The sequence below is a fragment of the Pteropus vampyrus genome, unplaced genomic scaffold (genome assembly GCF_000151845.1).
Source record: "Pteropus vampyrus isolate Shadow unplaced genomic scaffold, Pvam_2.0 Scaffold36, whole genome shotgun sequence".
Taxonomy (NCBI): Eukaryota; Metazoa; Chordata; class Mammalia; order Chiroptera; family Pteropodidae; genus Pteropus; species Pteropus vampyrus.
Window position 1 is genome coordinate 12,021,898 of NW_011888817.1, and position 27,294 is coordinate 12,049,191.

The 27,294-nt window shown below is 33.7% G+C and overlaps 1 protein-coding gene across 9 annotated transcripts in view; it reads left to right on the forward strand.

The window, feature by feature from the left end:
• The window catches only part of AGO3 (argonaute 3, RISC catalytic component), a 102,488-nt gene extending 77,489 nt beyond the window's left edge, over window positions 1-24,999 (forward strand). For all 9 annotated transcript variants that reach the window (XM_011357973.2, XM_011357971.2, XM_011357972.2 and 6 more), the window contains 7 exons: window positions 1,996-2,155; window positions 3,497-3,587; window positions 3,841-4,035; window positions 4,371-4,505; window positions 7,010-7,111; window positions 9,896-10,095; window positions 11,835-24,999. In XM_011357973.2, coding sequence (XP_011356275.1) covers window positions 1,996-2,155; window positions 3,497-3,587; window positions 3,841-4,035; window positions 4,371-4,505; window positions 7,010-7,111; window positions 9,896-10,095; window positions 11,835-11,943 — 992 coding nt within the window. In that variant the 3' untranslated portion in view covers window positions 11,944-24,999. The remainder of the gene's footprint in view (window positions 1-1,995; window positions 2,156-3,496; window positions 3,588-3,840; window positions 4,036-4,370; window positions 4,506-7,009; window positions 7,112-9,895; window positions 10,096-11,834) is intronic.
• Window positions 25,000-27,294: the final 2,295 nt, after the last annotated feature.

Sequence of the window (27,294 nt, forward strand, 5' to 3'; positions counted from 1 at the left end):
CATTTTTATTGGGGGCCACAGGGGAGGGGGCTTTCTCTCTGTCAGTGGAGGTGCTCACAGTTTCTTCAGCCACTCCAAGTTTGGGCTCTGAGGATCCAAAGGGTGGCTGGGCACATGGGGCATGTTCTCATCATCTCAGACAGGCACTAGGTAGTTGTAGGGTGTGACCTGGTTGATCATGGTGGCGTACTGGGTATAGGGGCTAAGGGAGGGCAGTGAGGCCCTTAGTAGCGGATGATGCAGCCAGCACCAGCTCATTGGCCCAGGCATTCTTGAAGGAGGCAGTGAGTCTCCCAGCCATCTTGGTCACCTAGGAGTTACTGTTTAATTGTTCCTACTAGTACTGACTTCATCACCTTCTACTTCTAATAAGCTCACCTTGGCTGTGATTCGATGTATTCACTTGTTTGGAGGTATCGGTTTGTTCTGTGACCTCAGTTCTCTCATAAATCTAAGAAAAGTCATTGATTTTCAGTTTATTCAGCTTTTGCCTTATTGTAAAGACACGTGTGATGACTTGCAAGCCTTTTACATGTTGGAGCTAAAACCAACATCCAGGGTGGTCTTTTTAAAATCTAAGCCTGTTTTAATCTCCTTTCTTATCACCCCCACTTCAATAGTGTGTCATTGTGCAATTGATAAAATTGATATTTAAGCTGATCTTCCAAGGGTTTCCATAGTCAAATTCATGACTTCCTACCTCTTCAGGATTCATCTCACTTTATGCTCTTTTTTCCCATAGGACCTCTTTCTTCTTCCTGTATTGCTTCTCATAACCCGCTTTCCACCCTTCACCAAGCAAATGCACATTCTTGTGAATTTTAATTCAGTCATCCCTTCCTTGCGCAAGCTTTGCCTGATGACTTTGACAAGGTCTAATTCTCCACTTTTATTGGTTTAAAGCACCTTGTACCTTTTCTATGTTGCTTTCATGGTTATGTTCAGTGTAAGAGGTTATTTAATTAATGCCTATTTCTCAGACTACACTATAAGCTCTGTGAGGGCAGAAACAGTGTCTCTATTGACTCACTATTGTGTATCCAGAGCCTTGCACAGTACTAGCGTATATTAGGTGCACATTAAATATGTGTTGAATGAATGAATAAACCTTTAAGGAAGTCAACTTGTTATTATCTATAAAAGTTAAATATATGTACACTTTGACTCCTCAATTCTGTTTGTAGAAATTTATCCAGAAGCTATAGTTACACAACCAAACAAAAATAAATATACAAGGATATTATTCATAGCATCATTTGAAATAATGAAAACCAGAACAAGCTAAAAATATGCCAGTATATGACTAGTTAGATACTTTATAGCATTTAAAAACAGAGTAACTGCTGTTATAAATAATAAGGGCAATCTATATATTGAGATTCAGAACATACTGTATTATTAAGTGAAAATGATAAGTTGCAAAATAGACTGTATAGTATGTTCTCAATTTTGATTTTACAATATTTTCCATGTGTTTTATATATAAGAAGTTATTTACACTGAACTCTTTATGGTAGTTATAACAGCAGAGAGAGGGAAAGGAAAAGGGGCCTTTTATTCTTTATACTATAATACCTCTATTTTTAAATTAAAGGTTTGAAATAGGATTGAAATCTGTACGTATACCAGGATTAAAACTGCATTAAAATAATATAAGTGAAAAAATTACTAAGAGTACAATAAAATGCTAACAAGGGATTATTTATGGTATTTTTATCTTTATGGTTTTTTAGTTATTGTGGTTATACTATTTTTGTGATGATAAAAATATACTTTCTTATACAAAGAAAGAAAACAACTGAAAAAATTATCACTAAATATTTAAGCTAATCTTCAAGGCAGTATACTTGAAATTTTAATAGCATTGTTTTGGTATTGGTGTAATTTTTGGTGCCCTGAATACAATGATATATTTCAAGGAGAGAACACAGTAGGTTAATTTTCAGTAAAGTTTGTCCTTTTTTCTAACTAGAGGTATTTGTATTTGTTCCATAGCGGAGGTGAAACGTGTAGGAGATACACTTTTGGGTATGGCTACACAGTGTGTTCAAGTCAAGAATGTAATAAAAACATCCCCTCAAACTCTCTCAAACCTGTGCCTAAAGATAAATGTTAAACTCGGAGGGATCAATAATATTCTTGTACCTCATCAAAGGTAAGATAAACTAATCACTTAAAAAACTGATTTTTCATATCTTAATTTTCATTGCCATATCCAAGATCTGTTTAAGAAACAGCTTTGATGATTCCTACTATGGGAGGTAAGTAGATATTTTGGCAAAAAATTAAGAGTTTGGGTTGGCAAGATTAAGAGATTTCCTTGTAAAAATCCCCTCCTACCTCCACTTTCATTTAATATGCAAAATTCCTCTTGCCTAGCTAGAAAGTTTTGAGAGCTTTGTTTATTTTTCATTGGAGAACCGAGCTTGAAGAATTTTCTCATTATTTGATGTCATCTTCAGCCTAATATCATGAGGCTACTTACCAAGAAAATGAGGGAAGAAAGGAAGGTTGGGGGTGGGGCATGTCAATTCAGTAAATCAGTTAAGTAAGCCGTTATCAACCCCTGCTTCAGTTCAGTGGGACAGCAGATGGTACTGTTGGATTGCCATCATGTCTAAGAACTCTTAGGTTGTATGAGATATAAATTATCTATGAAACAGGCACTGGGAAGAGGCTGTTATTGGGAGAATTAAACAACAGGTTTTCTTTAAATAGTTGATGCAACAAGGGCCTTAAAAAGTGAAATATCTTGTCCAGTATGCACCACAGATAAGCATTACAATAAGTAATGCTTATTTGTGTATGTTTGACACAAAAGGTTTTTTTTTTTTTCCTGTTTTTCCTTGTTGCCTCTACTTCCTATCTCTATTAGATAAGAGATTCAAAAATGAGGTAAATATAGAATTTTATCCACAAGCCCAAGAACTAAGAAATAGCCATTTGAATCTTAAAACATACAGTTTTGGAAATAAAATGAACTACTAGCTACTTTATGACTATTAAATATATGTTACTCAAATTTATACTTTTGGCCAGGGGAGGAAGAAGTAAGTAGTCGACTGTCATAATCCCTTTCATTGTAAGGTGTAATGATGCTTTTTCTCCTTGAAGGATTCTATCAGTTTAAAATGTAAGTAGGTTAAAGAAAGATTGATACAAATTTGTGGATTAATATGAGAAAGTTTAGCATTTTATGCCTATTATGAAGAATGCTAGCAGCAGTTGCCCTTTACAGCCACCATCACCACTATTTAAGGCAGAACACTGCTCTAGATAAGACATTGGGTAGACCCATTGTGACAGCTTTTACTTCACTGACCAGGGATTCATAATTAAGAGAATAAAGCTGTCAGTATTTCAGGCCTATGAAGCTGTCTATATAGGACTGCCTCTGTGCTATTTCATCAACTTGCAGTGTATTGCAGTATTATGAAACAGATAAATGGATAGTGAAAAAAATGAATTATCTAACTCTTTTAAAAATGTGTTTAAGACCATCTGTGTTCCAGCAACCAGTGATCTTTTTGGGAGCAGATGTCACTCATCCACCAGCTGGTGATGGGAAGAAGCCTTCTATTGCTGCTGTAAGTGTCATAAGGCAGGTTTATCTTATCTAAAGTTTAGACAAAGATCAGCATTTTGGTTTCAACTTTTTGAATTTTAATGATATTTTCTTTGAAACCAACTTTTATAAATATATATAGTAAGATTTTGGTAGAACACAAATATAAATGAAAATCATGTACTTTTTTTCAAATTTTTTTTTATTATGGTAAATTCTTATTCATGTTGTTTTGATTATCTGAATTTCTGTTTTTCTTTACTTTTCCAACTTAGGTTGTAGGTAGTATGGACGCCCACCCAAGCAGATACTGTGCCACAGTAAGAGTTCAGAGACCCCGACAGGAGATCATCCAGGACTTGGCCTCCATGGTCCGAGAACTTCTCATTCAATTTTATAAGTCAACTCGGTTCAAACCTACTCGTATCATCTTTTATCGGGATGGTGTTTCAGAGGGACAGTTTCGGCAGGTTGGTTGCTTGGGATCTCATCATGTTGTGGTTAAATCAGATACTGTGTTTAAAATATGGTGTCTAGTTCTGAACTTAGAAGCCTTAATTAAGTTGAGAGTTCTTAAATTCAAATTTGATGCTTCCTAAGATTTTCCCTTTTAAAATGTTTATAATGGATGTATGAGCCTTGATTGCTGAGACCATGCTCTGATAATAGTTAAGATGGAATAGCAGTATATTTAGTTATAAAGTGATAAGATTAAGAAATACTGAGACCAAATAATTAACTTAAGTTGAAGTATGTATAAGAGAATAGTTGACTATACCAAATCTTTCCATTTCACCTTCTCTAGGTGTTATATTATGAACTACTAGCAATTCGAGAAGCCTGCATCAGTTTGGAGAAAGATTATCAACCTGGAATAACTTACATTGTAGTTCAGAAGAGACATCACACTCGATTATTTTGTGCTGACAGGACAGAAAGGGTAATCTTATATCTGTTGTCATATCATTATAAGCCAAGCTTATCTCATAGTTCATAGAGCACTTAACAAAGGCTCTCTGCCAACAGCAGAGTTTTTAATATATAGTGGCATATTTCAACAAAGCAGATTATGAGTATAGAAGTATCAAAATAGGTTATTACTTTTAAACTTTCTGGAATTTCATGTTTAAAATCCTGTTAATGCTTTTTGTTGATATTAAGAAACTCATAATTTTAAAATTGTTCTTTCTATTCATACTTTCCGTAAATGTTCAAAAGAAAAAAGATATATTCTTTTCTTTAAATATTGTGTAAAAATTAGTTTTTTAAAAAAGCTAAGGACTTTCTAGAGTGATTGGTGAAAATTCATGCAAACTAACTTTTAAACAATACTTTCTTTAAAATTCACAGAATTTTTTTTCTGTATTTTATAATGTGAATGTGTATTTTTATAATTAGGAAGAGGAAGGAGGTATAAATACCAAGGGAAATATATTTTCTTGTCTGTGTGCAAAATAGGCAAGTAGCAGTCTCACCATCATATCCAGTACCCCGCCTCCAATCCTGCAAGCCTTAGAGCAGGGAAATCTGAGGATTTCAATGTCAATGTCTCATTGGGAAAGGGGTTCAATATAAAAGACTGAGAGATGGGGTATGTCTTATTTTTAGTGTATATTTGGTGTTTGGTTACACTCACTGTGTAACTTTGGGCAAATAACATCTCTGTGCCTATTTCTCAGCAAGGTTTGGATCATATTAATATTTACCTTATTTGGGTTGGTAAGAAGATTAAATAAATTAAAATACATAATGCACTTAGAACAATTCTTGGCACATCCTCAGTACTCAATAAAGGTTAGCTAGTTTTAGTGAGATGATGGTGGTAATAATAGAGAAAAAGAAATAATAATAGTAGTCATTGTTCTAGGTATTTTTTTATAAATTGAACTCATTTGATCTTCACAAACAACACTATGAGGTACTTACTATTATCCCCATTTCCACGGGAGAAAACTGTGTCACATGGAAATTAAATTACTTCCCATGGTTACAAAGCTAATAATTGGTAGCACTAGGACTCAGTTCAGGCAATCTGGCTCCAGAGTGCTCTTAAACACTGTCCTACACCACCTCTCTGATAGCATTGGTGATAGGTTTTTTTTTTTTTATGGCCTCCAGGTTGTTAAAGGCCTTTGACCCTAAATTACTAGGTACATTTCGGCACCTAGAAAACCGAACTTTTCTTCCAAAAGTAAGATTAGGAAAACCTAAGTTAGATTTAATGATTACTAGCACCTGATGTTTAGTCATGCCAGTCTTCCATTTGTTTGCCTCTCTTTCAGCTTTGCTCTAAATACTGCTACCAGTAATAAATTAGAGCTCATTATAATGGAGGAAACAGAAGCAGAGAGGTAAAATACCATGCCCTAGATCACACAACTAGAAACTGTGATATCAACCCAGGCATTCTGCTATCTCTCTAAATAGAGTAAAACTACATATGTATTAATTAGATTTCTGTGTGTGAATAGGCATAATTTAGCAGATTATGAACAATTTGTTTTCTTTCTTTTGTACTTGGTGAAGGCTAGCTGGTTGGTCTACACAGCTGTAATTCAAGCGATTACCTGATAGCAGTCCCTCACATGGCAGAAATAATGTCTAAGTCAATAAAGTAGTTTCTAATTTGCTCGCCTTGTAAACTTAGACTTATAGTTAATGATTTCAAATGTGTTAGGGATAAGGAGATGGAGGTGAGTATATAGATGCATCTTAAAATGTTCTAGGAGCCTTTCGTTAGTTTGAATCATTTCATTCACATATCTGCTCAGAGAAGATTATAGTGTATTTCCTTAAAAGATGTTGAAACTGCTAGTGTGAAATAAAAGGAATAGGGACTTTGCAGTCATTGCCATGTTTGACTCTCAGTTTTGCCCATTATTGTATGCTAGTGGGCATATTGTTTCATATTCCTGAGCCTTAGTTTCCCCAAAACAAATAGGAATAATACGTAGCTTGCAGGATTATCCAGATTTGAAATATTGTATGTAAAGTACTTGACACATAAATGGTGACTATTATTGATGTTGTCAGCATTCTTTCTCTCTAAAAATATAGTGTTATCTAAGGAAAATGTTAATTTTCATAAATTACACAATCAAGAGTACCTGCAGTGCACAGGTACCATAAATTAGAGCACCTAAAGTAACTTGAAAAAATATTCTTTTTAAGTCTTCCACCCATATTGGTGTCAACTACCAGCTAAGCATCAGAAGAGACTAAAAATAAGAACTCTGTTGTTTATCAGCTCTCATGTACAGCAACATTAAGAATAGGAACCAGAACTAGAATAAGATCTGCTCATAATGCCTGCTTAAGTAATATTTCAAGCTGAAAGAAGTGAATCATGGGATCAGCCTATGTAGTTATACATTTTTAAAAGTGCTTTCAGATGCATTCTTTATATTTGTCTTGTTTGTTTAAACTTTGACAAAACAAATCCAGGTTGGAAGGAGTGGCAATATCCCAGCTGGAACAACAGTTGATACAGACATTACACACCCATATGAGTTTGATTTTTACCTCTGTAGCCATGCTGGAATACAGGTAAGCCTACGCTTTGGGTGAAATGTTTTAATTCAGGAACTTCCACTAATATGTATATTTTTTAAATCTCAGAAAAAGAAATACTTTTCTTTGCACTCCAAATTGTTTCCACATGAAATTAGATGAATTTCAGTAAATAAATTTCTTCCCCTGCCTTACTTTGACAGGGGTTTATTCCTATGAAAATACCAGAATATAAATAGTTTAGTAGAAGGACTCTCTCTAAACTGGGTCCTTAACCCAAAACTTCAAAAAAATTTTAAATACCTGATTGTTCCTTTGACATATGCTTCTTTTTTATGGTAATACTTCATGGAAAACTTTGACATTTACTGAACATGTAAAAGTTTAATTGTGGAATTATAGCTTTAAGTTACATAATTTTAAGAGTCTTTTTTTCTTTTCAGAAAATCTTTTTGCTAATTCGTTAGCTATACTTAGAACATGAGCTTTAATTGAATGCTTCCTAAACGTTCCAGCAGCAGAGAATGAATCCATATTCCTAAGATGTCTGAGAGAATGTCATCCAAAACTGTTTTAGGCCACTTGCCAATGATGAAATAGAAATTTCAGGAAGATGTACCTTACTGTACGGCTGTATCTTAAAGCTTTATTTCTTAATTTATTTTCTTTATTTATTATTATTTATGCCTTCAGCAGCTGGTCTTCCATCCAAGTGCTAACCAGGCCCAACCCTGCTTAGCTTCCGAGATCAGACATTGGGCTTGTTCAGGATGGTATGGCCGTAGACAGAATCTTAAAGCTTTATATTCATACACTTCACATACAGTAACCCCAGTTTCACTCTTACAGCTTTTAAATTATTGTCCCACACATTTATCTATGTTCTTATATCTGCTCCCCTTTACAGTCAGTGTTACACATTTTCATGGGGGTAGTCACTTAGCAAAACAAAATTTAAAAGACCTAGAGATAAAATCTATGTCATTGGAGTATATATTTAAACCTAGCATTTACCTCCATGTAGCCCAAGGAACACTACTGCTCTGACTTTTTAATAAATATTACAGAGGAGAAAAAAAATTCTCTGTTCAAATAAATTTTGGAAATTCTGGTTAAACAGATTTTTTTCTCTAGAACTTTTGGATACCACTGATATGCAGATGGTCATTATGAATCTTAAAAAAAATGACTATTTCCCCCAATGTATTTAGCCATTTAATTCTATTTATAGCCTAATTTCTGGTGGTTTTATTTATATATTATCTGTCTCATCTCTGGAATACATGTCTTATTCATTACTGTGTGCCTGGCACCTGATACAAGACATGGCCTATATTAAATGTTCAGTAAATATTGAATGTGTGAATATTATTATATATGCATTATATGCATTATATATATGCATTATAAACATATAATTTGGGAGAGGTAGATTTGATAATAATTTGAATTTTATCCCCGGAATCTTACACAGTGTCTGACAGATGATACTCAAATATTTTTTAAAGTATGAGTTAATCTTTCTACTTTGCCACTACCATTTCCTTAGTTCATACTTTTATCTAACACCAGAACTAATGCATCAGCCTCCCGACTACTCCTTTTGCTTTCAGTTTCTTTCTGTTTCTAATCCATCCTCCATATTATTGCTGGTGTTTCTTTTACAAAATTCCAACCTCATCATGCCTAAAAAAATCTCGTTTAAAAAAAAAAAAATTGATCATTGTTTTCCAAATTCCTAAACATGTCATTCAGTCTGATTCTAAACTTTGTTTTCAGCTTCCTCTTTTCCACCTCATGTACCATACTCTATTCATACTAGTCTATTAGCTATTCTCCAAATACGCCATTAAGCATTAAGCACCTTGTGCTTTTGTTAAGGTGGTTCATTCTCTCTAGAGTCTCCTCACCTTAACCTCCCAAAAATGGCCAGATCTCACTCATTCCCCACTCAGTAAAGAACCAAGACTTACCCCCACAATTACTTCCTTCGGTATGCTTCATTTATTAGTTGTTTTATAATTATAGGTGCTCTAGCACCTCTACTCCTCTACAAATTATGTTTTCCAGAAGATAAGAAACTTTTGACTTTGTTTTCCTTTGAATGTGTAATACCTAACATAGTAACTAATACATAAGAGCTCAAGTACTTGTTCTGGTGTTTTTATATGGTAAAATATACATAACATATAACTTAGCATTTTAAGTGTACAGTTCCATCACATTATATATATATTCACATTATTATGCAGACATACCACCATTTATCTTCAGAACGTTTTCATCTTCCCTGACACACTGTACCCTTTAAACACTAACTCCCCATTCCCTCCTTCTCTCAGCCTCTGGTAACCACCATTCTACTTTCTGTCTATAAATTTAACTATTCCAGGTACCTTATATAAGTGAATTGTATAATATTTGTCTTTTTTGTAACTGGTTTATTTCATTTAGCATGTCATCAAGGTTCATCCATGTTGTAGTATGTGTCAGACTTTTCTTTCTTTTTAAGGCTGAATATTCCATTGTATGTATAGACCATGTATTGTTTATCCATTCATCCATCAATGAATACTTGGGTTGCTTCCACCTTTTGGATATTGCGAATTGAACACAGGTGTGCAAATATCTGTTCGAGTCCCTGCTTTCACTTCTTTTGGCTATATGCCCAGAATCAACTAAATGGTTTTTTTTAATCAATTATCAATTAGAATATGTTTCACTAATGTACGAAGCTGGCTTTTTATATAACTTAGTCTGTGATGAATATTTATTTAAAAGTTTAGAAATCAACAGAATGTGTCACTGCCTTCTCTATAGGGTACCAGCCGTCCTTCACACTATCATGTTTTATGGGATGATAACTGCTTTAATGCAGATGAACTTCAGCTGCTAACTTACCAGCTCTGCCACACTTATGTGCGCTGTACACGATCTGTTTCTATACCTGCACCAGCGTATTATGCTCACCTGGTGGCATTCAGAGCCAGATATCATCTCGTAGACAAAGAACATGACAGGTAATATAAAAGCTGTATAACAGATACAGATTCTCACCCAAATCCAAATATGGCCTGCATGTAGGATTTTCTTGAGAAATTTCTTTAAATGTTTCCAATGTAAGTATGTGCCTCTCTGTTTGCCATAAACTACTGCCATTTAAAGTTCCACAAGCTATTAGAGGAGTCAATGATCCGTGTGAAAAACAATGATAATCAGAACTGAGTGCCCAAGATAAGGGTTCCCATTAAAATGTGCAGTCTAGGCTTATTAGCATGATATATTAGCTTATAGCATGATCTAGTGATTTAATTGCTTTACCAAATGAACTCAAGAGAGAGAGTATTGATAATAAAAATGATATATATTTTGATAAAATTATAGTATGTCTGGGATTTGCTTCTAAATAATCCTGGACAGGTGAGAGAAGTAAAATTGGCCTTGAGTTAATTATTGAAGCTGGGTGAATTCGTACATTATATCAGCCTCTATTTTTTAAAATATTTTTGAAATTTTCTACAACAAATATTTTTCAGAATTATTGCATCAGAATAGGGTTTGTTTTTATGTTCGTTGCCAATTTTCTTATAAGTAATTTTTTATTTTTCAATTACAGTTGATATACAATATTAAATTAGTTTCAGGTATGCAGCATAGTGGTTAGACATTTATATACATTATGAAGTGATCACCCTGATAAATCTAGTATCCATCTGACACCATACATAGTTTTTACAATATTGACTATATTCCTTATGCTGTATTTTACATCTCCATGACTATTTGTAACTACTAATTTGTACTTCTTAATCCCTTCTCCATGACTATTTGTAACTACTAATTTGTACTTCTTAATCCCTTCTTAATGTCACTCATCTGCCAACACCCCTCCCATCTGGCAACCGTCAAAATGTTCTCTGTATCTATGAGTTTGCTTCTGTATTGTTTATTTGTTTTGTTCTTTAGATTCTACATATAAGTGAAATTATATGCCATTTGCCTTTTGCTGTCTGACTTACTCCACTCAGCATAATACCCTCTAGGTCCATCCGTGTCATTGCAGAAGGCAAGATTTCATTCTTTTTTGTGGCTGAGTAAATTCCATTGTATATATGTACCACCTCTTATTTATCCATTTATCCATTGATGGACACCCAGGCTGCCTCCATATCTTGGCTGTTGTAATTAATGCTGTGATTAACATATGGGTTGCACATGTCCCTTCAAAATAGTGTTTTGAGCTTTTTCAGATAAATACCCAGAAGTGGGATTACTGGGTTCTTTTTCGACTCTTTTTATAGCCTTTGTTTTAAACTGGTATAAGTATTGCTACCCCAGCTTTTTTTTTTTTTTGCATTTTCATGAAGTATCTTTTTCCATCCCTTTACTTTCAGTCTGTGTATGTCTTTCGATCTGGAGTGTCTCTTGTAAGCAACATATATAAAGGTCTTGTTTTCTTATCCATTCAGCCACCCCGTGTCTTTTGATTGGAGCATTTAATCCATTTACATATAAAGTAATTGTTGATAGATATGTAGTCATTGCCATTTTATTCATAGTTTTTATCTTTTTTTTTTTTTTCTGAAAGTAGTCAGTCCCTTTAACATTTCTTCTAATACTGGTTTGGTGGTGATGAACTCACTTAGCTTTTTTTGTCTGGGAAGCTCTTTATCTGTCCTTCGATTCTAATTGTTAGCTTTTCTGGGTAGAGTAATCTCAGTCGTAGGTCCTTGCTTTTTCATTATCAATTCTCTTACAGTGCTGAAGGAAGTCACGTTTCAGGACAGAGCAATGGGCGAGATCCACAAGCTCTTGCCAAGGCTGTACAGATTCACCAAGATACCTTACGCACAATGTACTTTGCTTAAAAAGTCCAAGATTATTCTCTGAGAGGAAGAACTGAAAGATGAATCGACATACAACGTGTTTCCAGTGGAGTTCGTTGAGTGGGGATGCCTGCAGCCATACAGAAACCAACACTGTGGGGACCAGGGTCTGATTTTTATGTTGATACAAGTAAGATTGTTTACTTCATCAAGGAACACAGCACTATTATGCAATATGAAACCAGCCAACAGCGCTTTTGTGCGGTCTCCTGTAGGAAGTATCGCCAATGTTTTGTTTTCACTTTCTTTGTAGTCTAACCCTTTTAATGCCTTTACCTCAAGTTGCTTGGCAGCACAACTATCTTTGCAAAAAAAAAAAAAAGTAAAGAAAAGGTAAATGATGGTTTAAAAAAAAACACCTACATGAATAATCAGTGATTGTTCACAATTGTGTGTGCAAAAAAATTAATGTGCATTCATGTATTGTAAAAGGTATCTGTATATTTTAAATATATACATATATACTTCATATGCATATATATCTGGATCTACATTTATAATAGATATATATGTTCTTTGTATATATTTTATAGTTCATTCCATTGGGGAACTTCCTTTCCCTTTTATTATCCTCCCACCACCACTTTTATTTCTCTCTCTACCTCCCTTGCCTTCATCGCCTACATTTTTTTCCCCTGATGCTACCAGTGACATTCAAATGTTCATGTATCTGGTTCATTTGAATATGAAGCATGGCAAACTAGACTTTTTTGTTTTGTTTTGCACATCCTCTCCTGTCTCTTGTCTCATACACAATTCTGAGCCCTCAACTCGATATTGCTTTCTTAAGAAACAAAATTATTTTATATATATATGGTTTTATGAGAGTTTGTGTTTGCCCCTCCAAATTTACATTTGCCATTTGTGCAATGTGTACATAAGCAGTAGCAACCTAAACTATTCTTTTTCTTTAGTGAGTTTGTTAAAGCTGCTATAAATATAAAACCTTGTCAAAAGTTTAACTCTTTCTCTCTACAAGTGATGTGTATTCTAAAGCCTTTTGTTTCTATGGGTTATACATGGAAATCTCTAAAAGCTTTTATGAAGAGTAAATATTTTAAATGATTAGAACAAAATAGGGTTGAGGCCTCTGAAGTTGGGTCAAGAGAGAAGGGATTGTTGAGGTATTTTTAATTTTTTTTTTTTTTTTTTGCTAGTTTACTTGCTGCCTCTCATACCTTAATGTGCTTTTCATATATATATTTTTATATATATGTTTGTATATATATAAACATATATGTATGTGTTTTGAAGTATAGCTTCCTTTTCTTTTCTATTTATTAGAATAGTGTTTTAATAATTATAGAACCATATTGGCAACATCTTTTATAGAAATAATCATGTTTATTTTAAGAACTGACAACTTGTTTTTGCTATCTTTTAGTGCAATAAGCAGTTTTAAAGGAAAGCTGTGTCTGTTTGATGTTTTTATCACAGATAGTGGAAGAAACAGGCACCTTCATAATTTTAAAAGGGCAAAGTAATACAGCCTTAATTTCAGAAGGAAAGTTTTGTAATTTTCAAGTCTCAAGCATGTCTTTAAAAATCATAATGAAAATGAAGGAAGTTAATATCCTAGATAAGTCTGACCTTGAATATTAAAAATAAAGTTGAATTTTGATTTAAGATATGACCACGATAGATGAAAATTTATAAAGTATTTAAATTTTTTGAAAATAAATTATGTTTATTGAAGAATCATACTGGTTACATTCCCATTTTCATTGACTAAAATTAATCAGGAAAATGTGGCCATTTAAACTTTTTTTTTTTTTTTTTTTTTTTTGCTTATTTATTACCAGTGTAACTTTCCTTTTAAAATTAGGGTTATGGTGACAAAGGAAGTTAAGACTTTATTTTAAATGCGCTAAGTCAGTGAAATGTGGAAAAAAGTTTTGCAAAACTTTCATTATATAATTATTTCACTTTAAGGTATTAAAAAGTACTATGAAGTTGTCAAAACCAAGTTCACCAGTAACATTGGATTCAGGGGAGCTTTGCACTTTGTGACTCATGAAAATGCATTTTAATTATTATTATTTTTTTTTTTTGCACTGGTTCAGAGTATAAATATTACAGATTGTTTCCAGTGGGCATTGTTGTTAACCTTTTGGAATTCCATCTGCTCATGAAAACGAATGGATTAGTTCTACAGTTTCTCTCTTACCTATAACCCACTCTTATTGCCAATTTACTGTATTTTGAGCCTAAAACCTGAGCCCATGTCCTCCAACAGGTATGAAATCTTTTATCCCCCTGCCAGAAAACTAAGTACTGTATTTTGTATGTTTATTATATTGAAATGTCTGAAATGTAATTTACAACACTGTTTCAAAGCCCTTTACATGAAGTAATATTTGTATAGTATATACGTTTTTCTTCCAACCTTCCCCCACCTCCTCCAAAAAGTCCTTTAAAGCATGTATTTTTTTTTACATTGAAATTTCACTGACTGTAGTAGTCAGAACATGGACGAGAGAAAATGGTGTATCCTACGTGGTAAAAACTTGATTGCTATATGCTCATTCAGTATGAGTAAAACATCTTTTATTAATGGGAGTTGCACAGATTCATGTGGGAAACTTTAGGGTCCAGGGAAGAACTGTAGATATCCTTTCCCTATTTACTGCTTTACTTAATTTTCAGTTACTTAGTTTCACATGCACTTGAGTGAAGCCCATAATTTAAATCTATTTAGAAGGACTTTTACAGAGGAAAAAAAAAAATTTCAATATAAAGCTTTACCTTTGAACTGAGTTCTTTTTTAGGGTTTCTTTCTTACAGTTTCAACATTACTAGTTTAAGGTTGGTTAACTAGAAAGAATGTGTATATTTCTATTTTGCTTACTAACAAATTGGTAATCAAATTTAATTACAAGAAACCTGTGCTTAGAATTTTAAGATAAAAGACTGAGAGGGAAATACTTTTTTGAAATTTCTTTTAATTATTATTGCATTTCTAGTGTAGAATTCCTGATCTTTTTTATTTTTTTAAAAAAGTTGTTTTGAATTTAATGGCCTTGAAATTCAGTAAAGATCTTTCTGTTCCTGCCCTTGCTCACTGACTATATAACAAATGCTAAATTTGTTCTGATGCTTTCTATGATGTGTAAGAGTGACTTTAAAATATTAGTCCCAGCAACTGATACAATTGATTTTCATGTGAAGAAGAGTTGGGAGTTTAATGTATATTCTGGATAGCAAATGTGTCTATGTAAAGTGCTGATACATGTTGTTACATTACAGTATCAAGTTACTGGCATTGAGGACCATACATTTATAATACTGTAGCTGCTATATTTATTTAAGTAGAGTCTGACAGTTACTGCACTAAACAATAAGGAGATGAGCAGGATTCAAGGCTAGTGTTAGACATCCCCCCTGCCCTTTTTTTCCTAAATGAGATCAAGAACATGAAATATCAAGGTAACAAAGGGTGCTACCATTTTAGTTTAAATATAATATCAGGATGCTCTTTCTTTGTTTTAGAAATGGATTTTTACTTTAGTAGTTTTGAAAAAGGGTACGTCAACCTCTTCAGTACTGGTTTTTGGCATATTTTCACAGAAGTAAAGATGCCCTTTATTTTTTCTTAATATTTTATCTTTTAACAAATTTATCAGAAAAAAATATTCTTCTATGGAAATCTTTCTGTGTGTAGCCTATTTATTTCTCTTCCTAGAAGAGAGTCTAGAAGGGACTCTGGTAGGAATAGACTGGGTGTCTTGGAAGGTACTTGATAAAAATTCATCTCTAAATTCTAAAATAGGATCTCTTATCCTTCTAAAAAGCTATACTAGTTTTTCAAACAAGGTTCTCTGATGACCCACCACTGCCTAATGTTTACTTGTATATTTACTTTAAAATGGATTTTAGTATGACAAACTTAGTCATGACAAACTTAAGGTATGTCTAAGGAAATAAAAGCTTAGTTGCCATTCAGTAGAAATAGCTGGCAGAGCATCTCAGCGTTTAAAGAAAAGAACACTCAGAGTGCCAGTAATAGATTTGAAGTAATTAGATGGATTATAGGCCAGGAATTAGAGACCGTTATTTAAGGAATTTGGTGGATGTTTTCAGAGGCTTACATGAATTCGCCAAGGGGGGTTAATTTTAATGAAATCAGTGAAGCCAGCCACTTGGATTTAGCTAGAATATTTTGTAGTCTTGGTATTTCAAACTTGATAGGAATGTTTTGCCAAGAAGCTTAACTGACAACTCTGCATAATTTTTATTCAGTATCATAAAACCTGAGTTAAATATTTGCTTCACTCATCATCTTAGAGGTTCTCCTATTGAAAACTTTTAAAGACAAGTTGTCCCTAACAGTAACTTGCTACTTAAATTACCTTTTATGAGTTATCTGTCAAGCTTCATTGGCCTGGCATCTTTATTTTGGCTTTTTTTTTATCCCTATGAAGTTTTAATCCTTTTCATTCTTTTTGAGAATTTGTAGATGTCTTAAAGCTTCAATAATAATAGTTGGGAGACTTTATATCAAAGTAGGCCTTCCTGCATGACAGTATAACCCTGATTCTAGAGTCTGTCTGTATTTTCCTATTTCTCTCCCATTTGATCATATAAAGCACTTTTGTGATTCTATAGGTCAAAAATAAGCCAAGAAAAAATGGGTAAAATCAGTACTTCAGAAATGTGAAAGTGGGAATTTTCTCCAAAAGATCTTTTTTTAAAAAAACTTCTTGCTTATACTAAGAAATTCTTGATCATTGGCAATGTTAGAAATGATACTATGATTAGTAAAACCGAAGCTGATTCCCAGGAGGAAAAAAAATCAATATCTTTCTCTGTTCTCGCTTCACTTGTATCTGTCTGTCTCTAGATAGATGATAGATCGATCGATCTCACAAAGGGAAAAATATTTTTGACTTTTTCCTACTTTTAAAAATGGTACATTTCTGTCTATAGTTTTCCATGTCGGTCAAAATAATTTCTTTTAACTAAGATATAATGGTGAAGGCTTGTGCTAATATTATCTACTGATAGTTGAGTTTTATTTTTCTTTACCCATCAAAGATAGTACTCTAGATTTTTTACGTTGTCGCTTAAGCCTCAAGAATCTTTTACTCTTAAAGTATAGAAGTTAAAGGTTCTAATTTGCATTAAAAATAGAAAGATAATAAATTTAACAGGGAGGGTTGAGATTTACCATTGAGAAACCTGTTAAAGTATCAGGCAGCAGTGTGACAAAATTAAGATCTTGTTAAATCATATATCCAGCCTTTGGTCTCCCTTTCTTTTTGATATCAGTGTCTGAGGTAACCAAAATCTAATGTTGTATCTATGTTAGGATCTCAGTAAAGCAAAAGATGTTCTTCAGGGTAGATGCTGAATTAAATTTTTTAATCATGTTTTAAAGCAAGGTGGTTCTTAGAAAGTGCCTTTTCAGAAGATGGTGCTGTAGATTTTTATTTTTCAAATAGTATGAGGCTAAAAAATTTAAAGATAAATTATTTTAGAACTCCAAGAGTTAGACAGTTTCATATAAATAATGTTATTTGTTGTCCTGAATTTGGTCCCAGGGAATGACGGTAAAGCTTTTCTTTGGTAAAGTATCTAGGTAAATACTCACCAAATGTATTTTGTAAGTTTAAAAACAAAATTTTTAACGCTTTCAGTTCTCAGCTATGTTGAAGGTAATCTATAAGGCACATGAAACAGGAAGTCTGCTTAACTTTTTAACAAAAGTATGGGTAAAGTGCCCAAAGGGAAAGGTAACTTGCCAGGAATTATGTCCCTTTTTATTTTTGCCCCCAGTATATATTGACCCTTTTGTAAATACCTATTGGCAACCTTTTCTAAATAATCTTTATTAAAGAAGACTGCTTATAAAGGGAGAGCCAAGTCATCATGAAAATCATGGAAATCAGTTTAAGAGAAAAAGTAAAATGATTATGTCTCTGTCTTTAGGGAATTTTTCTTTTTTAAGAACTAAGAAACATTTTAAATGATTCTCTTTTTTTTAGAATGGAGGAACTATGAAAAACAATGACAGTGTATCTAAAGGGTATAATCAGTTAGTTAGAAATAGAACATGCAAAATTGGACTTTGGAAAAATAAACAAATAGAAGGAGAATAGCAGGACCATTCATACTTATTAGAAATTTAGTAATCTACCAGAAAGCAATTTTCCCCCAGATTAGGAAGCAGTAAACACAGTAAATGATCACCTCACCAGTTCTTGTTTGTGAATTTGGTGAGCATTCCTCCAGAAAAGAATAGACTAAAAACAAACAAAAAACACCACACCTCAGTAACTTTGTATGCTGCATTATGTAATAATAATAGTAAAATTATATTGATTGCGTGGCGTGTACTGCGTCTGTTTGCAAATATACATGCACATTAAGCTTTTTCATTTTTTATAATGTCTTAATAGCAATTATGAATTTATTTTTTTAATAATTTTTGTATTGTGATGTTTATATTTATTGGCAATTTGTGTGCAACTTTTATATTTTGCTTAGATGTTGGTTTTAAGGTATTTTATTTTTATAGATATTTCTAGCTTTTCTTCTTTCTTTGTAATATTAGCAAAGATTAAAATGGAATGTTAATATTCCGACCAAACTACTAATTCTATAAAGTCTAGAGTTTGGATTTTACCAATAAACCATTAACACTATTTTCTAACTTAGAATATTTAATGTTGTTTATATAGTGGGCATTAAAGACAGTCTTTAGAGAGATTTCTAAACGTGGAGGGAAGGTGGGGCTTGTCCGTAAGTTGATTTCTTTCCCTTAAGTAACAAACTAACACTAACAGATTGGACTTATTTTACCCGATCTGCACTTCTTGGGCAACCTGTCAAATTATTGTTGCATATTTTTTTTAACTTCAGCTACATTCAAGCTGCTTAAATGGTCACATCATCCAGCATTAGGATTATGATACCATTTTTATAAGCCTGGAAAACAAATAGCACATGATCAAGAACTCATTGATAATTGACTTGAAATGGGATTTTTTTTTCCCCATAATTATATTACATGGAAGATTTGGTACCCTGATCTTTTCCCTAGCATACTTTGAAGCTGATTCAACTCTGAGCATCAGTGAAGAAACATAGTTTAAGTGGCTAGGTAGAGCTACGGATAAAGACTGATTCATGTAGTATTTCAGTTAATTAAAAATTTAACAAAGTAGTAATTTATTAATGTGAATTAATTGGAAGGCAATGAAAAGTATTATTATAGAATATTAATTTTAAGCATATATGGGCACTCCATTTTCCTAATGAATATATCAAGTTTATTTATATTGGCAACTAATTTTTTATAAAGGTACGTGAAAAAAGGCGAATTCTCTTAAACAGATAAGCTATTTCCTTTGTATTTTTACACTGTGAATTTGCTAGGTAAGCCATTTTTTCTGTAAGAGATTAAAAGGTAAACTTTACCCCATCCTCTGAGTTTTAAATTCTAAATTACTGGGGCTCAATGTGTGACATTTTACTATACTATAATCTATTCTTCTACTGAGAAGGGGGTAAATGAGAAAGTTTCAAGAAATTATAATTGGGAAATTGTTATTTTTATATTATGTAAAAACTTACAACTTAAAATGAATCAGCATGTGATTTTTATAGACATTAGCCATATCATTTCTTTTTGCATTTATGGCAGTTACAGTGGTTTTTATATAGATATATATAAGGTACTATGCTGAGCTACTTTCCTCACCCCCACATCGAGTATTAATTGAAGATTGGTACTCTGGTTATAGCAATTTGTTGCTACTAAATAAAAATCAAAAAGTTGGAAATATTTTTGTTGTAAGCGTATGCCCCCTCATAACGGTATTTACTGTCCTTATAACTTTAATAGTTTTATTAATTGTGTTTCAACATTGTCCTAGGTTGACAGGCATATAATTCTTATAGACCAACATTTTTTAAGGCAGCTTCAAGTAGAAATAGTCCCTTTTTTTTTTTTTTTCTTCTGAAAGGTCATCGGAACCTGATATGTAGAGCCTTTTTTGCTCTTTTAAGTGGTTGGCTCCGAAAATCAAGGTACCTGTCATCAGTACTAAATTACTGTGGTGAAGTACTTGGTGACTTATCTGTGTTTAGTTTACATTTATAGTCACATGCCACCTCTTAAGAAAGAAATATTTGTGCATTAAGTAATAGTTCATCCCAAAAAAAAGAACTGTCATGAACACTCTTATATGAGTAGAAAACAGATGGGAGTATAGGTCATTAGAACTTTCCTTTTTTTGGTTTTATTACATCCAAAAATTGACTCTATGTATATCTATAATTTTATGTTTGAAGTTTAAGAGATTGTGCCAGAAACTAAAGAGGGAGATTACTCTGATATTTAACGCCTAAGTCTTTCCATCTTTATTTACTTCATGGCTTTAGTTTGAAGGACAAACAAACAGATATCCCTTAATTTGTCCCTTTAATAATATTTTTAGAACCAAAGAAGGAAAGACTCTACAAAGATGTTGCAGATGTGACTCTATCTTTGTATCGTAAGAACCTGTGAAAACAAGGTCTTTGTAAAGAAATGGACTGGTGGGATTGTGAGAGTATGTGGTAAGGAGAGAACAAAGAAAAGGTTTCTTTGCTAGGATCCTTGGACAGAACCTTACAGTTTAATATTTGTTTAATATTTGTCAAGTTCTCACAACCACATTGTAAAAGAGTGACAGTTGCTGTTTGAACCTACAGAAGAGACCTAAGAAGAGTACTCTCTAACCTGAGTTTATTTCATGTTGTTGTCCCAAATATAAAGCTGCATCTATTCCTGTTAAATTTGAGTCTTGGAAGTTGCTTCTGAATTATAATAAAGAAATTAAATGAAGTAGTTATCCTTAAATAGAGCCATGGCGTTGCTATCAACATGGCCTGTCTCCCTTTTCCCTTTACATAGACTACACCAAGCAGGGCCTTACAAAATAGTCTTTTCTGTAACGAAAACGTTTTTGGTGAAAGGTTCAGGAAAAACAATGGTAGGTTGTAATGAAGGGGGAATTTTGCCTAACATAGACAGTCCAGCCAAGCTAATGGACTCAATTTGGCCCCAAATTTAAAAAGAGGAAGCTTTGGTTTTAGTAGCAAGAGACTTGGCTCTCCAATGGTAATTAACTGCAAATATCTCCGTGTTTCACAGAAAGTGAATGGTCTCATACTATTGATAATGACCCTGCGAATGTGCACGTGTTCTTTTTCTAATTCAGAAATCAGGAATAGCAAGCAGTAACTGAAATCTCATAGTTTGTCCCTATAAGATTCTTTAAAAATTTTGCAGGCATTTTCTCATTTCTTAGCCCAGGGTACAACCTCTTTCTCCTTTTTAAAAAAGAAAAAAAGGAGATTTAGAGGCAGTTTATATAGAATTTCTACTACAAGTAAATAATAGAGTCTTTAAAATTCTTGGAGAAGGAGGATCACATGTGATAAGTTACAGCTTGATTGAGAGACTCCTTGAGCACTTTCTTCATGTTTGGGTTCTAAAGTTTTTCCTTTGACATACCATTCTTTTATTTAGTTGAGTGCCATTCCGTTTTGTAATATAACTGGTCGTTTTATACCATTTATGAATTGTGCAGTTCTTACCCCCCACCCCCCCACACACACACACATTCTCTCTCTCTCTCTCTCTCTCTCTCTCTCTGTTAAAAATAAGAGGCATAAACAAAATATATATATAAGGAGAATCACTAGAATGTAATTTTAGTTATTGTAGATGGAAGGAAACCCTAACTTGGTTAAGAGAATTAAGAGTGAAAGTGTTAATGCTGCAGGTATGATTTCTAGCCATAGAATTTTTTGCTAGCTATAGAGTGATAATGTGGAAAGTGATAATGTGAAATATGTTATAGCAAAGTGATCAAAGAAAATCATTTTTGAAAGTAATATTTCTTCTGCAACCGAGATCCCCATATATTCTTAAGGAAAACTAATACAGCTTCTGGTTTTAATGAATCAGTCTCATTTAAACTTAAAAAGGTTTGCGACTTTTATTCTGACATTTGTCTTCTTAGATACGTAAAAATACTGAATGAACACTTAGACTGTTCTTTCCTCTTAATTTACATATTGATTCATTCAGACTTCAGTTAACTATATCTCACATATCCCTCTTGGTGTGTGCAAAACATTAAAATGTTTTAACACATTTCCTAGTCGAGCCTGAGCTGTAAATAAGAAGGCACAAAGTGTTTTCAAACATAGGAACTTTCAGAAGACCACAAGTGGAGAAAGACTGTTGAGAACTTGTTGCCTTTCAGAGTGTACTTGGAGTTGAGTCAGCACTGTGCCACTAATGCGCTGTGTCGGTGGGCAATTCTCTTAATCTCTTTGTGCCTAGTTTCTCCATGTAAAATGGTAGTGATAATACCTGCCCTCACCTACCTCACAAAGTTGCTGTAAGAATAGGATGATGTTTGTGACAGTGCTTAAGCTCTTCAGAAGTTCAAGATAATATAATCTTGTCGTATGAATGGTTCATTTAGTTGGCCTCTATGAAAGTATCTTTAATTACCATAGATCATTTTACCAAACAAGTATGAGAGAAACTTGGGCCTTATTGTGGTATGGTGTTCACTTACAAACGTATCCTGTTCTTGTTTTCTCCCCTGCTAGATATTCAGTGCACAGTTTTTCTTTATAATAATCCTTGGCAAAGTGTAACTTCAAAAACCAAACTCCTTTTAGTGGTGCTATGGCAGCTGCGATTGTATTTTGAGGTAGATTAATGTGGAGAAACCATTAGATAATCAGAAATTAACTTTGCCTTTTGCCTTTCAGGCATTTTCGCTACATGCTGGCATCAGAGGCAATTATACAACCAGATAGTTACCCCTTTGTTTCTTAGCGGATTTTTGGTACATTGTTTTGGAGTAAGGGGTTAGGTTTGAAGGAGGGAAGTGTGCTTATTTCACTCATCGCTTTGAGAGTTGAACCTTGCTTTCCAATTACCATGTCTGTAAAAGATAAAATATAGTAAGTTTTTTCTTCATTTTAGTTCAGTTCTGAGCATCCGCAGGTGCTATCAGGCAGCCTGATATCTTCGTGGGTGGTGGGCAGACCTTACATTTCAGTAGCCTTCTCCATTTTCCTGGGGAGAGGATGCTTTTGTTTCTAGAAAATAACAAAGGGCACATCACCACGGGTTGTGTAAGCAATTCCTTGTTGCAACAGACGAGTTTTTGGTTTTGTTTTTGTTTAAGAAAAATAATGCATTTTAGGTACACAGGGTATGAATACATTCAACATTTATTTTTTATCTCTATAGATGCTGACCTCCCCTTGTGCAAGCAGTTGGGATTTTCTAACTCACCTAACATAGGTGGTGTCTGTGTTAGTTTTATAGGATAAGAAGAAGAATTGCAGGTACTAGAAGTAAAAAGTTGGGGAGATTCATGCTCGGAAAATAAATCCACCTTGCTGAGTGAGACAGCTAAGAGCATTGATATATCAGGAATACTTTTAAACAATTTTTGCAGTAATTTGTAGCTTTAATGTCTCTCTTCAATTATGGACCCGTAAAAGTATTAGTGTATCTCGTGAATAAAGATCATTCTTGTAGATTAGTATACGGATGCATTCATAGGCTGTGGGAAGCAGTGGTGTGTGTGTGTGTGTGTGTGTGTGTGTGTGTGTGTGTGTGTGTGTGTGTGTGTGTGTGTGTGTGTGTGTACTATGTTTATAACACTGTCTATTACATAAGTTTATATAGAAAAAAATATGTTTCTTTAGTGTTTGGGGGACTAAAATTGTAATATAACCATTCCAGTGTGATCTGACCACTCACTCTAGAGAATATTTATATTACACACAAATGCACACCCCTAACGCGTTGCTAACTGCTCCCAGTTTAGATAATTGCTGCTTTAAAAAAAAAAAAAACAACAACAACAACTAAGTAATGGAGGAGGAAATAGCACTCTTTTTAAAGGGGCTTTTCTGAAAAGTAAAATGTAAATGTAGGACATGTGGAGAGGGTGGGGACACCTGCAGATGTCCTACAGGTGGGCAAATAGCCTTTTAAATTTTGCTTTTTAACCATCTTGACCGTGTGTGCCTATTTGTATTGCAGATGTGAACTATTTTTGAGGGTCGATATCAGTATGTTTTGAAACTGAATTATTACATAAAATCAAAGTAACTTCTTTTTTTTCCATCCTCCTTTTCCACACTAACTATTCTTGCCAAATATTTCTACTGATACCAAGTTTCAGCATGGTAAAATAATGAGACTCTCAAACCTCCTCCTTCTTCTTCCCGACCCTGTCTTGGCTTTTCATAAGTAAGAACAATTTACTGTAGTAATTTGAAGACTGCAGAATTTCAAAATGTTTGTCTATAAGCCTTCCTTTGTCAATGTTTGGTTATACAGTAACATCAGTTAAAACAGTGGAGTGAGTCTGAATTTGTAATATGCTATAGGACCAGATAAGATCTTGAATGATACTAAATTTGACTGGCATATTTTATTAAGAGGAAATTGGAACTTTGTATGGTGGGAGTGGGGGCAAATCTATGATATATATGTAATCACTGTATAATCAGAAATACCAAATGCTGAATCCTATCACTGTGTACTTGGGGGCCAGGCTTTGGATTTTACTGTCATCTTAATTCCTTGAAGACTATATATAATTATGAGCAGAAGGCAAATAAACAAAAGTACTTTTTTTGGTATTTAAAGTTTGGTAGTAAATTTTCTACTTTTCGTTAATTTATCTTCCCCAAAAAATTACTACAAAAAAATTAGGATTGAGATTGAGAAGCTTGAAGAAGCCGCTTTTTAAGCAGTTCAGTAACTTACAATATATTGTTAAAGAAATTGTCATTCATTCTTTCTGAGCCAAACTGTCACTAAAATGTCCTGTGACAGAACCACTCCTCTTTGTTCTGCCATTCTGCATTATTGGAAGGGTTCTATGTTGTATTTGTTTTTAAATCCTTGATTTTTTTTTCTAAATGGTTTTAATGTTGCTTAGCTTCAGTTTGAAGTGTAACTTTCACTAATAACTGCAATAAAAAGAAAAGCTTTGCTCCAAACTTTCTATTGTGTGGTCATCATTACAGCTCTTCAAGTAAAGAGAGCCAGTGTGATACAGTGGGCTAAAAACCTGGATTGCATGACACTCTTGACTGGTTTCTTGATGCTTCTAAATCTCAGTTTCCTCTGCTATAAGAAGATAACAGTACAGTTGGGACATTAAATGAGATACTATATGGAAAGTACCTAATAGTGCTGGGCATGTGGATAGAGCTCAGGTTTTAAAGAGGTTCTTCCCCTCATTCTATTTTCCTTTAAATAAAATGGGTGGAGGGGAAAGAGGGGAAGGAAAGAAGTCAGGCTTACAAACTCTGCCAGGCAGTGAACGAATTTAAGAATAATTAGGGAAAAAAGGAAACAAATGAACTGGGGACTCTTCACAGGCCCTGAAGTACACAGCCCAGGTATAATAAGCAAGAAAACAACGAAAATTTTGGGAACCAGCTCTTAACTGTCATAACTGTATAACTTTAGGTTTATCATTTCATTTTATAATTGAAGTTATTGGACTAAAATCAGAGGTCTCAATTTGGCAGGCCAATTTTGGCCTGCAAATAATTTTTGGTGTTTAAAATAGTTTCCTTAGTTGCTAACATTTTAATAAGCAGATCTCACATAAAAATCCAGATTTTGTCTTCCCTTGCAAAGTGAGGAGATTCAGCCAATTCCCAGTATTCCTTCCTTCACGGCTGCCATCAGGGGAATCTCAGTAGTGGTTTCCCCCTTTGGATGAGGCAAACTCTCTCCACAGCCCAGCCTGCACAGTCATTTTTCCTTTGCCATCACTGGCTCAAAGGAACCCTAATGTAAGGTAAGGCCTCCAACCAATGCAGGAAGGCCTTTGAGGACATGCTCCTTACCTGGGGGTAACTCACTATTTCTAAACAGTCTGGCCTAAATAGTAAAAACTTACTACTTCATAATTTTCATTTACCCTATTTATGTTCTCTAGAACATCAGAAAATTAAGTCTAATCCCTTCATGCTATTATGTATTCGCCATCCCAGTCTTCTCCCAGCTACCTGTCCCCAAACTCTCTACCACCCTAACAGTACTGTTTGTGTTCTTGAAGGATCTTGTAACTGATGCTAAAGAAGCACTTGAAGATGCTTTTAGGAAACTAGGTCAATCTGTCAATGCCAGGAAAGGATGCAAATCATTTTTCCAATATTTGATAAAATGTTTTTATCGTAAAGGGGCCTGAAATCTCTAGTTTTATCTGTAGGAGAAATATGATTGTTTTCCTGTGTTGTTACTTCTACAGTTTCCGCAGTCTGTAAAGATTTCTGCAATGCCTTTATAACGCAGCACTTTCCTCTGTTACAATATTTTCCTTTAAGAATAATGCTTGGGTTAAAATTTTATTTATAATTATAAACAAAACAGACACCTTAGTGACAGGATTATGAAGCCTAATATGTCTGATTCTCAGCAGAAACAAAATGTGAATAGACTCTTTCGCTGAGTGATTTTAGAAACAGCCCAGTCAAAAGTACTTGAAACTGCTAAATCTACAAAATTGCTCCTTCTTTACTATAATGTATCCTGCTAAATGGAATCTGCACATTATATTGTAAAAGCTAAAACCAAAAATCGAACATAGGAATAGTTTTGATGCTGCACCAGATGGGATTTTAGTCACCACCATCATTCAGACAGTTTTCACTTATATTTTATACAAATGTAAAATTAAGGTTGTTTAACCATCATATATATATTTGTGAGTTTAGTTTTTCTAATTTATTTTTATACTTTTATAAACATTTTAGATTATAAAAGTTTGCCATCTGTGGTATCTCTTTGCATAGTATTTTTTTGAAATTTATTAAGAGGTGTTATCTAAACCTTTAATGAAAAAGTATTACTATTGTCTACATTAAGGCCCTTTAGATATTAATTTGAAAATATGCACAAAAGTATAACACTTTACTTTGAATATAGCAAAGGCTTTCCATTCATTTTAACTGAGATGTTTCTTATGCAAAAGTAGGCTTTGAAGATAAGAAGGGCAAATCATGTGGGGGAAAAATGGTTTCTACACATCTGCAGCTGTGTAGCTGAAGGAGCAGTTATTTCTTTCTGATTAATGTGCTATGCAAAACTACTTAGCCAAGCCTAAGTCTCAACCTTGAGGATCTCAACGTGAATTTATTTGGCCTGAGACAAGTGCAAGCCCAGCAGAAAAGTGACCCGGAGAAAAGGCCAGAGTGGAACGATTTGCTCTGGAGTGATGTACAAACAAAAACACCTAAATTAAAGTCATAGAGGTCAACTGTTCCCACCCACTACATGTT